Here is a 14897-nt window from a genome sequence, read left to right as displayed (position 1 = left end):
TACATTGAAAATATAGGGTAATATTAATATAACTATATTCATCATAAAAATTTAAGGTCAACATGAATTTGAAACATAGAAAGAGAAACATTTATCCTTGAAACATGTTTTTCAAGTCATTTTTCATCCTCCTATGCACCAAACAAAACCATAAAATTTTGCATTGTCTGGGAATGATGACTATCAGTTGCCAATAAGACCTATCATGAATCATAAATATGTACTAAACTAATTAAGTAAACTTTAATCAAATTTTACATTTTGCAACTCATACCCATCAATGTATGACGCAAGGTATGTGTCTCTATTTGACTCAGTTATCCATGTTTGTAAATAATTTTGTTTGCTATCAAATGTGATACGAGAAGGTTGAATGATTTGAGGTTCAACCAATCTTTGAAAATGTGGTTTAATTATTACACATGTTATGATTTAATTAATCCTCTTACGACAACAAAACTTTTTATTTTAAAAAGATACCAAAAGATCGCCCTATATCTATCTATATATATTATTTTATTTTCATGTGAAATTAAGTTTACTATTTTTTTTTCGGTTCTAGTTGAGAATTCATTATTTTGAAGAAACCGTTTTTTATACAAGATTTTCGCTTAAAATTAAAATATTGGATATACAAAATTGTTTTTTTTTTTCAAAATTTGATTTCTTTAAATAAAAAGCGATTAAAAAATCACATGCTTCTCTTATTTAATAAATGAATTTCATATCTCAAAATCTCACAAGATACATGAATATATTTCTAAAGAAACATATAACTATTTTTTCTGTTAAGAAAAACAAAGTTTTATTTTTGGGTGCATTTCATTTAGCATTTTTTTTTTTTTCTAAAAAGGAAAATTAGTACATAACGGGGATATCCAGTGGGATTAGTCACTTACAGAACAGTCCCTTACAAGATTATACTTTGGATACATAGTGGGGGGGCTATCATAGCCTATAGCCCTATACATTAAGAACTAAGTAATAATAAACACGTAAACCTTATAATTCTCGTGATTGCTGAGGTGAGGACTGAGAACAATGCTCAACCTTTGTTAAGACAGAGAATGAAAACAAGAGAATCGTATTAACTGTCATACTGAAACCAAAATGTGTAACATCTACTTTATCATATATAAGCTCATCCTTGCTCAACTCAAACCAGAGAAGAATGGAATGCCTGTGGTGTTCAACCAGTCATTGCCTTGAATAAACTGAGCAACTGTGAATTGGGTTGCCTCAGTGGAGCTGTTTATGACCCTATAACCTGGCCATGTAACTCTGGCACTTGTGTTTGAACCTGGACCCTTATTCATGTACTCTCCATAATACAGTGTATCCAATGCAAACGTCTCATTCCATTCCAACCACCCTGCTGGGTCAATCAGATCCTCCATGTAAGATTTTAGATAAACAGTTCTTGAGTACGTTTTCCATGGACGACCTAGGTAGCTCTTGAAGGAGGATTTGACAGGGATTAGATCTGAAGCGGCTGCAATCTTGCAGTTCAAGATGGATATGCCAGTGTTTTGGTTAGGGTCCTCTCTGCCTTGCGCAGTGAACAAGTTCTTCTGATTTTCGTTTGGTTTCCGTGCGTATAAGTTGCAGTTTTGGAACACCACTGCTGCATTGCCAAAAATGAAGTCTACAGTGCCATAAATGTCACATTCTCTATAGAATTGGCGTAGGGAATGCACATAAAGTGTGTCTTGGTAGCCAACAAAACTGCAACGGAAAAAAGCCGAGAAGTCAGCGCCACTTCTTAGGGCCACTGCTTGGTGTTTGTCTGGCCCTGCTGAATTCTCAAAAGTTATACCCTTTGCTATGAATCCTTCTCCCACAACAGCTGCAAAATACCATAAGTGTCAAAGGTGTAAGGATTAGATTCTGGGTCATCATTCATGATTCAACGTTAAAGAGCCACCAGAAAAAGTTAAAGCCTTTTTTTACTTGTTAAAAGCAAAAAGAGAAAAGCAAAAGGCGAAACATAGAAGAAATAACAAGGAAACCCAAATAATAGAATGCCCTTTTAGTTGGGCGTGGGTAGACATGTGGACCCTATAATTTGACCCAAGAATGTTGCTAACTCTACTTTTCGTGAAAATATAAATTAAAATAATCACATGCTAACCCCTGCCTTCACGTTTTGTATTTTTGTCTTATGAACCAATCTAATTGAAAAATGGTATAACTGATATCCATATAATACCCATAGAAAAAGAAAATATAAATGTTATTAGTGTTATGATGTGATACAAAGAAAATCCAATTGATATCACCCGATGTGTTGCAAGATGATTGAAAGTTAGACAGGAACACTGAAAAACAAAAACTTGAGTCTTGTAATGTATTCCCAGAAAAGGAATAATTGATGGAAAGTGATGGCAAAGAAAAACAACCATTTTAGAATGTAGCTAGCCAGCATTGTATTAATTAATTATAAAAGAATCAGTATCATCATCTGCTCATAATTAAATCAAAGAAGGCTAGCACAAATACACATGGACCAATCACCTATCATTTTTCAGCATTATGTTCATTCACGGGAAAGCGGATTCTTCCAATATACTTTAAGCGGGCAAAGCCTTTTATCTTTTCAAATTTCCCTACTTCTATTTCAGACATTCAAAACCAAGTTGGTGTACATGACAAGAATCTAAATTACAAACTGTCGTAACATTAATAAGGATTTGCTATATAGCCGACACTAGTCTGTGATATCTGAATTTTAAGGACCGCAGAGCGCATCAAAATGCATCAGCCTCTGCTTTCATCCTATACAACGCTACTTTTCAATTCAATGCACGCGGTAAACTGCACCACCCTGACTTGACAAACCCAACCACTCGGTGTCTGTTCAAACCATTTAAAATCATTTTCCTATATCATGTAATTTAACTGCAAACTCATCTATCCAACTTAATTTTCTATTAATTTTTAAATGGCTTCCTCATCAAGTTGCCATTTTGTTTCTCTTGTTCCAACCTTTTCTAATGATTTTTTCTGTCTTTGACATAGCAGGTATACCATTTAATAAGTGACAAAACTACTGATTAAATCTAACTAGATACCACAGTGATTATTATAGCCTTCCCTAATTTATCTTTTCTTTTCTTTCTTCTTTCAAATTAAGGTGCAATTTCAAACCACTGAAGCAGAAGTAAGTTAAAAAATTAATCCGATATTAACCGAAGGAAGGAAGGAAGAAGAAGACGTACCAACAGTAGCTGATTGAAAAGTTGTCCACCCGTCCACAACGTTCCTACTACCTTTCACTACTGTCTTCCCAATGCCGTCTCCAACAAACATCAGATTCGTCTGCTTCCTGATCACTTCCACATTCTCGAAATATGCCCCCTCCTTTATGTGTATCACAAACCTGTCATCACACACATTTAACAACACAGATATAATTAACATGTTTAACAACTGTGTCGTGTTCAATCTTATGTGAAAATAAACATAATACAATGATGCATAAAGTCAACATTTATAGTTACATTATTAGTTGCAAAGTTATACAATGATTTTTTAAACTTCTCATAATTTTTATGTTTCAATTTTGTAATTCATGATAACATCAATTTCACGTAAAGAAAAAACTTTTATGTTACGTACCTGGTTGTGCTGGAGTTGGGAGCCACAGCAAGTGCTTCCCCTATGGTGGTGAAATTGCCAGTGCCATCTTTGGCAACGACGAGATCGAACTTGGTTTCATCCACAGACGCTTGGAGAAGCTTTCTGTCATTGGGGGACACCCACGAGGGGAAACCCTTTTTCATCTTTCCATATTCGGGGAAAACCTCAGATTTCGAAGTTGTTTTCTTCACTTCAGGAACTTTCTTCAGCATGGCCAAGGAGTTGCTCATGTGATGCGATATCTCAAGCAACTTCTTCTCGATTCTGTCTCTGACGCGCCCCTTGCTGTAAGCAAAGCCGTCGAGGCACGTGTATAAGTTGGTCATTGCTCCGCTGAGCAGAGTCTGCAAGTCATGGTGGCGCTTGGACCCAATGGTGCTCTTGGAGAGATCATCGATGGTGGCTTTGAGTTCCAGGTTTGTGTCTTCGAACAGTTTGAGACAGTCATCGAGGGCTCTCTGATCAAGTGGGTTGAGGTTTCTGATCTTCTTTTTGAGGCTGCTGCAGTTGTAGAAGGATGATTTTACCTCGTAGATGGTATGGTTGACCACAGAAGAAATGAGTTGTGGGAGAGATTTTGAGGTAAGATCTGGGAATGTGGCAAGGGTTGAGACACATAGTTCGGGGTAGAGTGTTCCTTGGCACGTGGATTGAGCTACTTGTATGTGCTTTTGGAAATGGAGGTGTTTCTGTGTGGCTCTTGTTGGGGTGTTAGTCAAATGAGTTGCAAAGAAGAGTAATGCAGAAAGGACAGTCAAAATGGATGCTAGTGTGAAGTTGTTCATGGTGACTTAGTTTTTGTGTGTGTGTGTGTGTGTAAGTGTGATTTTTGTGCATCTAGGAGGGTGCAAGCTGTGGATAAATAGAGTGGTTGCCTTGTAAAATGGAGTGGGGTGTTTCACGTTGACAGTGTGAAACTGGACCTTTTTTAATGTGACATGGACCTCATGCTCACTGACTCTGTTAAACTCATAGTATGCAACGTGTTATTATGCGTGAGACCCTTTATCATCTTGGCTCCTACATCAACCACTTGAAACACTTCAATTATAAAACACAGCTTAATTTTCTAGGAAAGAGTTCTTTTCACCGCGTCAACTTTACACAAAAATATACCCAATTAGCTTGAAACCTGCACTTGATGAGTAAAATCCTTAAAGCTTCATCCCATATAGCATCTATATCATTTTCTCTTCAATATTGTAAAGATATTTTAATTTTCTCAACACAATAACCAAGAGCATTATTAGTTATTAATAAAAAAAAATATTCTTCTGAACACTTTTTTAACAACTTTTTTACAACGAGTTATGTAATTTTTGATTTTTCTTTCAAATAAAATACGAACCAATAAAATAATACGTAGTAAATTGTAAAAGAATTGTTAAAATTTCTTGTTAGCGTACTGGGGTCCATAAAATAAACAAAAGCACCACACGAATAGATATATATGTTTCCCTACTTGTGAGTAAGTGTTGACAAGAGTTCAGATACGGGAAGTTTCTATCCATACTCACATTAAAATCTCTCGTTACCCATATATCCCTTTAAAAATATTAATAGATTTTTTAAAACTTGAGATTATTCATGATATCACGGGGTTTTTAAAAAAAATAATTTATAGATTTTTAAAATGAAATGTAAATAAAATTATAAAAATTATAAAATATAATATAATTTTAATTTTAATTTTTTACTTGTGATAAATAGTTATAGATACGGATAATATAATGATCACATTTAATTCGTTTACAGGCAGGTATTAAATTATTTGTTATTCATTATTTGTGAGTATTCGTGTGAACTATCCATTTACTTCCAATAGTAGATTTTAGTTGTAAATATCCAAAGACGTGTGTATTTTTACCATCTCTACCTGTGAATTGTTGTAAACAAATAAATCTCCCCTTTGAGAAAACTTATTCATCTATGTTGTTGTGTTATTCATACAATTAACAATACAATTTATTGACTTATGATTTTCTAACCATTGTACTTTAATAGACAAAAATTTATAAAACCAACTAATAGATTAAGTGTCCTAAGACTCCAATGACTAATACACTAGTTACCCATAAGATTCCGACGGCTAATAAATTAACTACACATAAAGACTCTAATGCCTAATACATTTAAGTTTATTCGAAACCCAACAAAACTACCTTGTAAACTTAAATGGTTATTTTGTCCTTCATCTCACTTCTTCTATCCTTCATCGCAACTTTCCATGTGCAATCACTAATATTTACTTTCTTGTTCTCAAATGAATGAAAACGCACATCGTGCTTGCTTCTTTTATCAATAGTGATTTCTTCACTATCTGGATGGTCAACTTGTTCTTCACTTTCACAATGGCTGACTTGTTCTTTTCTCTCACCGTAGTCAACTTTTTTTTTACTCTCACTATAGCTTACTTGTTATTAACTAGGTTCTTGTAATAGATCTGTTACCAATGTGGACCATTGGTGTCTTAAAGATATTATGGTTTTGATGATGCTACAAGATCAAGAACTTCAAGACTCTTGTTGTATTTATTTTAAAAGCATTTTTGTAGAATAAATTGTAATAGGAACAACTTTGTTGATGTAAACACTTAGAAGTTTTCCTGTCTTTAGAAAGTTTGCACAGATAATCGATTATTTGGTGTAATAGTCGATTATCACGTGTTCATTTGAAAAAGAATTGCTTGCGCAAATAATCGATTATTCCAGTCTGAGTCAGTATTGCCTAAGTCGTGCAAATAATCGATTATTCCTCAGGATAATCAATTATCTCTTTTTGAAAACCCCATAACGGACACAAATAATCGATTATCACTGGCAGTTGGGAGATGTCTTTTCAGTTTCTAACCCTGCACGAACCTAAGCTTATAAATAGAGGTCTTCACAGCTCTTAGAAAGAATCTTTTCATTTTGAGAGTATTAGAGCTGTGTGCCTAAGGGAAGAGAGTGAGAAGGAATCTAGGTCCTTTGAGAATACAGAATTTGTCTGAGGAAGTTCTCAAGTGTTAGTTTGCTCATACAAGTCTTGTGAATAAGAGAAGCTTGCGCTTAGTGGGTCTAAGGTCGAAGCAATTCTCTTCAAGTTGATTGAGCAGATTCTTCCGTTCGTTTTTCGAAGGAAGGTGTTTTCTGTTCTTACTCTTTTGTTCTTACTCTTTATTTCATCCTATTGTAATCTTAATATTTTAGTCAAAAGTTAATAATTGTTTATAGTGAGTGATTAACGACTGGACGTAGAATCTTTTTATTCGAACCAGGATAAAAATTTTCTGTGTTGATTTTCTTTAACCGTATCTGTTTAGCATTCAAACTATTTAATAAAAGTCTTGAAAGAAAATCATGAATTTAAAAAGAACCATTTCACTATTTTTAACTTGGTTATTGACCGTAACACGCTCGTTTATTAAACGCTTTTACTCTGTTGCGCGATACTGATTGTCCCAATAAGATCGAGCTCCTTTTCAAAGATCAAACCACGCTCATGTATTTTTATGCTTAATCGCATTGATCTCTTCATCTATTTTAAGTCACCACTTCTCATTCAATGCAACTCAAAGATATTTCTTAGCTTGCAACTATTCTTGCAATCTTGAAACATCTTGCTCAAGTTTCAAGCGTCACTTATGCAAAACTTGCTTGTTTCTATAAGCTTGCATGTAAGATTGCATTGTCTGTAACCTCCTTTTTCTGTTCTATGTTGCAAATCACCTTTTGCAAGTTAACCTTTGAATAACAAGCTCGTATTTGTACATGTTTGAGATATATGAGTTGTATAGATGCATCATTGAGCTTTCCATACGCATCATCTAGTTATTCAAGCCCTCCACTTACTCCATTGGCTTATTCATGATATTTAAATGTTCCACTAAGCTACCTGGGCTCCCTACCAAGTTATTTGTGTGCTCTATCGAACTCTCCATAGCCCTTACGGGGCTATTGAGATATCCATGCGCCTTACTAGGTTACCTGAGAAACTCAAATATCTTACTAAGTTGTTCAGTTCTATGTACTTGGTGCCCAAGCTATTACCCATGTTAAGAACGACTCCAAGCATTGTATGAATGGTCCCTGAACTTAGACCAATTTCCAACTTTTGCATCATTAACAACATAGTATTTTTCTCTTCAACATCATATGTGAGAAAGTTGCTTGTTTCTTCTCTTCCATTCTTGGATCGACACAACTAAACACTTGTCCAAGTAGCACTCCTTTGCATGGTCATATTTGCCACATTCAAAGCACTCAATATTTGAGTTTATTTATCGATCTCCTCTTCATGGATCTCGTACTCTTTCGCATTACTTTTTTTTGCTGGATTATTCTTTCTCTTTTTCTTGTCTTCAACTTCTACCACCAGAACCACTTCCTATACCTCCTTGGTCTTGTCCTCTACCTTGAGTGTTATGATTTTAGTTAATATATTTGTTTGGAGTAATTGATCAAGTGGCTCCCACTTCTTTTTCTTTTACTTTGTGCGCCTAAAGAGATTTGATGAGCTCTTAGTGTTGACAAGTCCTTAGATCAATCGTGCGCACCACATTCTCAAAGTTGTCGGTTAACCACTTCAAGATTTTCTCCACAACTTGGCTAGTAGGTAGTGTCTCTCCATTTCTGCCAAGTTGGTTTACCATGATTTCTACTCAAGTTATGTACTCAACTATTCCTTAAGTCTTCTTCATCTTCATGCACTTCAACTTGCTCCTAAGTGTTTGAAGTTGAAGACTCAATCATCCCCCTAATAAGTCTTCTATAGTGTATCCCATGCTTCTTTTAAAGATTTCACACTTGCGAAATTCTCAAATTTGAATTTATAAACAACTGAATACAGTATGTACAAAGCAGCCCTATCCTTCATAGGCCATGCTTTCAATGCATTCATTTGGACATTCAACCAATTTGTGGTGTTTGTTAATTCTTCATAACCGTTTTTCATCACCTCCCAAATTGTCTTGGAAGTTAAGAAGAGACTTCATATGGCGACTCAAATTGTTATAATTGCTTGCCTTTGTCAATTTGAACAACGACACACTCTTTATAAGATTTACTATCTCACTTTCTCTCTTTTTTTTTCAAACACTTAGACACTCAAACCTTCTAGCGTTGATTCTAATTTATAGATAAATAAATCTCTCTTGTGAAAAATCGTATTTAAGTATGTTATTGTTTTTGTTTATGCAATCAACAACAATATAATTTATAAACATATTCTTAACTATTGTATTCAAATGAAACAAAAACGAGATTATTCCTAAGACTCAAACGAGAAGTATATTAACTATCCATTAAATTTCAATAAGTAATACATTTTAACTATACATAAAACTTTAAGTGATAATATATTAACTACCGATAAAAACTCCAATAGATAATACATTTAAATTTATTACGAATCGAACAGTCGAGACTATGTCAAATGAAAGCATTGAGATTAGAACTTGTGGACCAAAATAGTTGTCGGGGATGTATTGATGATTACTGTGAGGAGCAGAACTTTTGCTGTGCATGCGACTGTGCCTACCCCGAAGCGTGCAGAATGGTGGTCAGTCACATGGACCGGTGGCACATGGTGATCGGTGAACTTCATAGCTTCTCGATTTGTGGGGCAATATATATGTGAGTGGTTCATTCTACAGCTCCAACCTCTCTTCCTACATCTTCAAAAATTTCATTTTTAACCTTATGATATTTGATCTTTAACTTTTCTAAAAATTCTATTTCTTAATAAATATATTTTTGTTTTTTTCTCCTTATTAAAGACACTTTAATAAATATCTTTTCATTTTTTTTTCTTATTAAAATTTCTCTGCACCATTTTAATAATAATTTAATATAAAATTTAAATATTATTTAATATAATTTTATATTTTAATAATTATTAAAATATGATTTATATTATAATAATAGTTATATTAAATAAATAAAAATCAAATAACTAAAATAAAAGTAATAATGATAAAATTAAAAAATAAAATAATAATAACAATAATATAAAATTTGATTTAATATATTCAAATATATTAAATTATATTAAAATATTACAATAAATTAAACAGATATTAAATTTTAAATAAAAACAAAATTTTTAAAAACTTATTTATTGGATACAGTAAAATATGTTAATAGCTTTTTATTTAAAATTTAATAAATATTTAATTTAATTAAAAATAATAATATTATTTATTATACTTTTCTAATTTAATAACTATTAAAATATTATTTATATTTTATAATAATTTTATTAAAAAAGTAAAATAAAATAACTAAAATAAAAGTAATAATAATAAAAATAAAAATAGTATTCAAAATCAATTAAAAATATTTAAATATATTATATTATATTAAAATATTAGTTTAATTAAATAATTATTAAAATTTAAAATTTGTTAATAGATTTAAAAATCCGATAATATATCAATCGGATATGGATATCCGATTAAGAATTTTTTTTAAAATTTTGCTTTTTATTTAATTTTAATAAGTATTTAATTTAATTTAATAATTTAATATAATTTAACATATTTAAATATATTAAATGTGATTTTAAATATTATTTTTATTTTTATTTTTATTATTATTATTATTATTTTTATTATTAGTATTGATGAATTTTATAAATTAACATAACTGAGATGTCAAAATTCATACTTAAAGGTATTGTAATAAAAAAAGAAAATGAAAAAAATACAATTTCTTGTGCATAATATTTGCATATATGTTATTTTTTTATACCAAAATGATATAAACGTAAGTATACAATTCAATTGAACGTTAGGTGTACTAATTACATTTATTTTGTTTTTGAGAATCATCATATCTTCTGTTTGAGATCCACAGAAGAAGTGGTATTGATGCATGTTAGTGTAATATATAGTAATATATGCAATATGATAAGCATAGAAAATAAGCACCGAGATCGAATGCACCAGGAAAACCATTGACTAAGGGTCGGTGTTTGCCTTTAAATTGAAAAGAGCACAAGGTATAATGTGTTACCTCTGACAATAGTCAGCAACATAAAGAATACATCCAGAGAAAGAGAGAAGACTATTCAATCATTGTCCACCTCTCTCCTACCCCACCCTCTGCTATATAACTAATTTCATTCCCAAAGATACCCTTTCAAACGTGCATTTGGTTGCCTCACACGTTTCTCCTTTCCTTCAACGCCATCTTCATGAGGTGGTGCCACTTGTCCTTGGTTGTGTCTGCTGGCCTCAACATTTTCTTCAGCTTCTTGACTCTTTTGTCCTTGCATTCTGCCTTAAATTCCCTCCTATGACCCTTCTCATCATTTGCTATTGTTACAATGCTCCCCCTTTAAAACAAACCTTGTCCTCAAGGTTAAACTCTGGATAACCTGCAACTATGTCTGCCTTGTCTTCCCAAGTTGCTTCATGTTCTCCTAAGCCTTCCCACTGGACCAGTATCTGAGGGATTGTGGTTGCACCTCTGATAATTTCCCTCTGCCTGAGCACTTTGAATGGTGTTAAAATAGGACCTTCTATAGTTGTCGTTAGAGGCAAGGGAACATAAACAACATCAGTCGCTCCCTTAAATAGTTTTAGCTGAGAAACGTGAAAAATGAGATGTATTTTCGCATGATGAGGCGAAAGAAGTTTGTAAGCAACTGTGCCAATTTTCTGCATAATAGGAAAAGATCCAAAATATCGGAGGCCTAACTTTTTATTCTTGCGCAAAGCCACAGAGTGTTGTCTATATGGATGTAACTTAACCAACACCGAATCACCAACCTCAAATTCCCGATGAACTCTCTTCTGATTTGCATATTTCTTCATCCTTTCCTGGGCCTTAAGAAAATTCAACTTTAATTGAGCCAAAATAGTATCTCTTTGTTGCAACATTTCTTGGATTGAAGGGGGATCTATTGATGAGTACTGATACATGAGAAGTGTTGGTGGATCTCTGTCATAAACTATCCCGAAAGGTTTCATTTGAGTATTGTGATGATATGAGGTATTGTACCAAAATTCCACCCAAGGTAGAAATTTGAGCCAAGCTTTGGGATTTTCATAAGTAAAGCATCTCAAGTACATTTCTAAGCATTTGTTTACCACCTCAGATTGGCCATCAGATTGAGGGTGGTAAGCAGTGCTAAGGTTTAATTTGGTTCCACTTAAGAAGATGTTGCCAAAAGGAGCTAGTGAAGACCTTGTCTCTATCGGACACAATTGAATTTGGAAACCCATGAAGTTTGACCACTGTAGAGAGAAACACTTATGCTACTTTTTTGCTATTGAAATCAGACTTGAGTGGTGCAAAATGTGCATACTTAGATAATCTACCGAAAATCACGAGGATGATTGTAAATCCTTCAGATGGTGGCAACCCAACTATGAAGTCCATGGTGATGTCTTCCCAAATTTGGTGAGGAATTAGTAAGGGCTGCAACAATCCTGCAGGTAAGGTTGTTGAAGTTTTGGCTTGTTGGTAGACCATGCACTGTTGGACAAAAGCGGTAATGTCTTTGTGCATATTCTTCCAAAAGAATTGAGCTGAAACTCTTGTCATTGTTCTGGCAATACCAGAGTAACCGCCAATTGGAGATGAGTGATATTCACTGAGAATTTGGTTTCTGATTACTGGCTCATTTGGAACTAAAATTCGTTCTTTCCAATATAATACTCCACCTAGCCAAGAGTAATGAGGATGAACCAGTTGCCCTTGAGAACAATTAGCAATAATGGAGTTCAGCTCTGGATCTGAAGGTAAGGCTACTTGAATCTTTGGTATTAGATCATTATTGACATGAGAACAAGCCATGAAGAATGATCTTGAAAGTGCATCAACAACTAAATTTTCCTTCCCTGGTTTGTATTCAATAGTGAAGTCATATCCCAAAAATTTGTGCAGCCAAGCCTGCTGCTCGGGGAGGATTGGTCCATGACTGATTTCAAACTCTTTGGATCAATTCGAATTATGAACTTGTGACCCAACAGATAATGCCTAAACTTAGCAATGGCTTCGGTTATAGCATAAAATTCACGTGTATAGGTTGACTGCTTGGCTAATCTGGGGGACAATTTCTTTGAAAAGAAGACAATAGGGTGTCTGTCCTGGCTTAGGACTGCACCAATTCCTGACCCGGATGCGTCAATCTCAAGCACAAATGGTTTAGAAACACTGGTGCGGTGGTAATGGCCAGTTTCAAGGACAGAAAAGCATTAGATGCTTCATTTGACCATTTAAAGTTATCCTTATCTAATAAGTTTGTTAAAGGATTAGCAATTGTTGCATATCCTCTAATAAACCGTCTATAATATCCTGTGAGACCTAAGAACCCTCTGAGTTGTTTAATAGTTTTTGGCACAGGCCACTACAACACAGCTTTAACCTTGTTGGCTTCCATTTGCCCTCCACTGCTAGAAACAATATGTCCCAAATAGTCAATTTGTTCTAGCCCAAATGAACATTTTGACAGTTTTGCATACAACACATGATCCTCAAGAATCTGCAAGACTTGTTGTAAATGATGCAAGTGGGCTGACCAAGATGGACTATAGACCAATATATCATCAAAGAACACCAAAACTGATTTCCTCAATAGCCCTTGGAATATGTCATTCATTAGGTTCTGAAATGTTGCAAGAGCGTTGGTTAACCCAAATGGCATAGCTAACCACTCATAATGGCCTTGATGAGTTTTAAAGGCTGTTTTGTATCGATCTTCTTCATTCACCAGAATTTGATGATAACCAGCTCACAAATCCAGCTTAGAAAAATACTTAGCTCCGAACAATTCATCCAAAAGTTCTTCTATAGTGGGAATTGGGAAGCTATCCTTCACTATGATGACATTCAGGCCCTATAATCAGTACAAAATCTCCATGTTGCATCTTTTTTCTTGACCAAAATTATTGAAGAAGAAAAAGGACTTGAACTTGGAGTAATTATCCCTTTATGAAGCATCTCTTGCACCATGATCTCTATTTGTTGTTTTTGACTGTATGGGTATTTATAGGGTCTGACTTTCACTGCATCACTACCATGGATTAAGGGAATTTTATGATCCTGAGATCTTGGAGGAGGCAATCCAACAAGTTTAGCAAATATTCCTCTATAAGTATATACTAAGAGTGCTATCTCCGGATCCATATTCTGAAGACAGTTTGGCCAATGGTCTTGGAAAGTAAAAGTGGAGCATAGTTCCAGAGTAAATATCTCAGCAATGCTCTGGGTGTGGCTCAAGCGCTTCAACTGATTGAATTGTGTTAACCCAATAGGTTTCTGTGTTTCACCAACTAATGTCACCAGTTTTTTATCTTTGTAAAATTTAATGGTCAATGAGCTATAATCAGCAATGTGTGGCCCCAAGGTAACGAGCCAGGCTGCCCCTAAAACCAAATCAGCACCAGAAACTGGTAGTAAATACATAGGTAGGTTGAGAATCTGACCCTGCACCTGTACTTGCAGCTCGGAAATCTTGCCCTCAGTTGATAAGGTGTTTACATTACCAACTAACACTTGAAGACCTGAAGCAGGTTCCACCGGTAACTTAAGAAACTTGGCCAGTTTAGGTTGCAAGAAATTATCATTGCTGCCACTGTCAAGCAGTATCTGAACCTCCTTTCCTGCAATCCGTTGATGGATCAACAAGTGTACCGAATCGCACAAGTAATATAAAATGGTAAGACCAAGTATCGTATCCCAAGAGACTCTCGGCACTAGACAATCGTGTGATAACTCGATTAATTAAGACTTAAAGAAAACGAGATCATTGGTTTCAGATGCAAAGATCGAAAATTAAATATGAATGCAGTTTGATCAATAGCAGAATAGCACAGTGATGAACGTATGTTGTTTTTAATATGAGATGAGTAGGTTGTTGGGGTTAGATTTCACCAAGTTCACTCTCATGTATGTAAGAATTCTTCTTTATGCATTAATGTTAACGTCACTCACTAAATAGCTTAAACCCGATCCCTCGGCGAAATAAGTATGTCCTTAATCACTAGTTCATGCAATTCTTAGCATTCCTAGTAATTAAATGTGAAGATCAAGAGCTTTAAAAAGACCAAGACTCATACCCTCATCCTTGAGAAATATTACTCTTGGGAGTAATTCAACAAGACTCATACCCCCAACAACAAATAGTGTTTAGTTCACCATAGACATGATGAAACTACATGAATAATGGAGAAGAATGAGATAGAAAAACCCTAAAAGTTGATGATGGAAGCTCCCGCATCCAAATCTGCCTCTAGAGACTGAAAGAGTTTGCTGTTGCGCTCCTCCTGC

General features: G+C 34.3%; 1 protein-coding gene across 1 annotated transcript; it reads right to left on the bottom strand.

The window, feature by feature from the left end:
* Positions 1-821: 821 nt before the first annotated feature.
* Positions 822-4527, bottom strand: LOC108343929 (pectinesterase). The gene is made up of 3 exons (XM_017582380.2): positions 3619-4527; positions 3219-3379; positions 822-1846 (listed from the first exon to the last, which is right to left on the bottom strand). Exons 1-3 carry the CDS (start codon positions 4422-4424, stop codon positions 1152-1154), a joined length of 1662 nt encoding a protein of 553 aa, XP_017437869.1. The 5' UTR covers positions 4425-4527; the 3' UTR covers positions 822-1151.
* Positions 4528-14897: the final 10370 nt, after the last annotated feature.

The sequence above is a fragment of the Vigna angularis genome, chromosome 3 (genome assembly GCF_016808095.1).
Source record: "Vigna angularis cultivar LongXiaoDou No.4 chromosome 3, ASM1680809v1, whole genome shotgun sequence".
NCBI classification, from domain to species: Eukaryota; Viridiplantae; Streptophyta; class Magnoliopsida; order Fabales; family Fabaceae; genus Vigna; species Vigna angularis.
This window is presented reverse-complemented; position numbering and strand designations above follow the sequence as displayed.

Excerpts from the sequence above, each read along its gene's own strand:
- LOC108343929 (XM_017582380.2), bottom strand. The coding sequence starts at position 4,424 with ATGAACAACTTCACACTAGCATCCATTTTGACTGTCCTTTCTGCATTA. Across the intron at positions 3,380-3,618 it reads CCCAACTCCAGCACAACCAG|GTTTGTGATACACATAAAGG; the intron begins GTACGTAACATA and ends GTGTGATGACAG. Across the intron at positions 1,847-3,218 it reads TTTTCAATCAGCTACTGTTG|CTGTTGTGGGAGAAGGATTC; the intron begins GTACGTCTTCTT and ends GGTATTTTGCAG.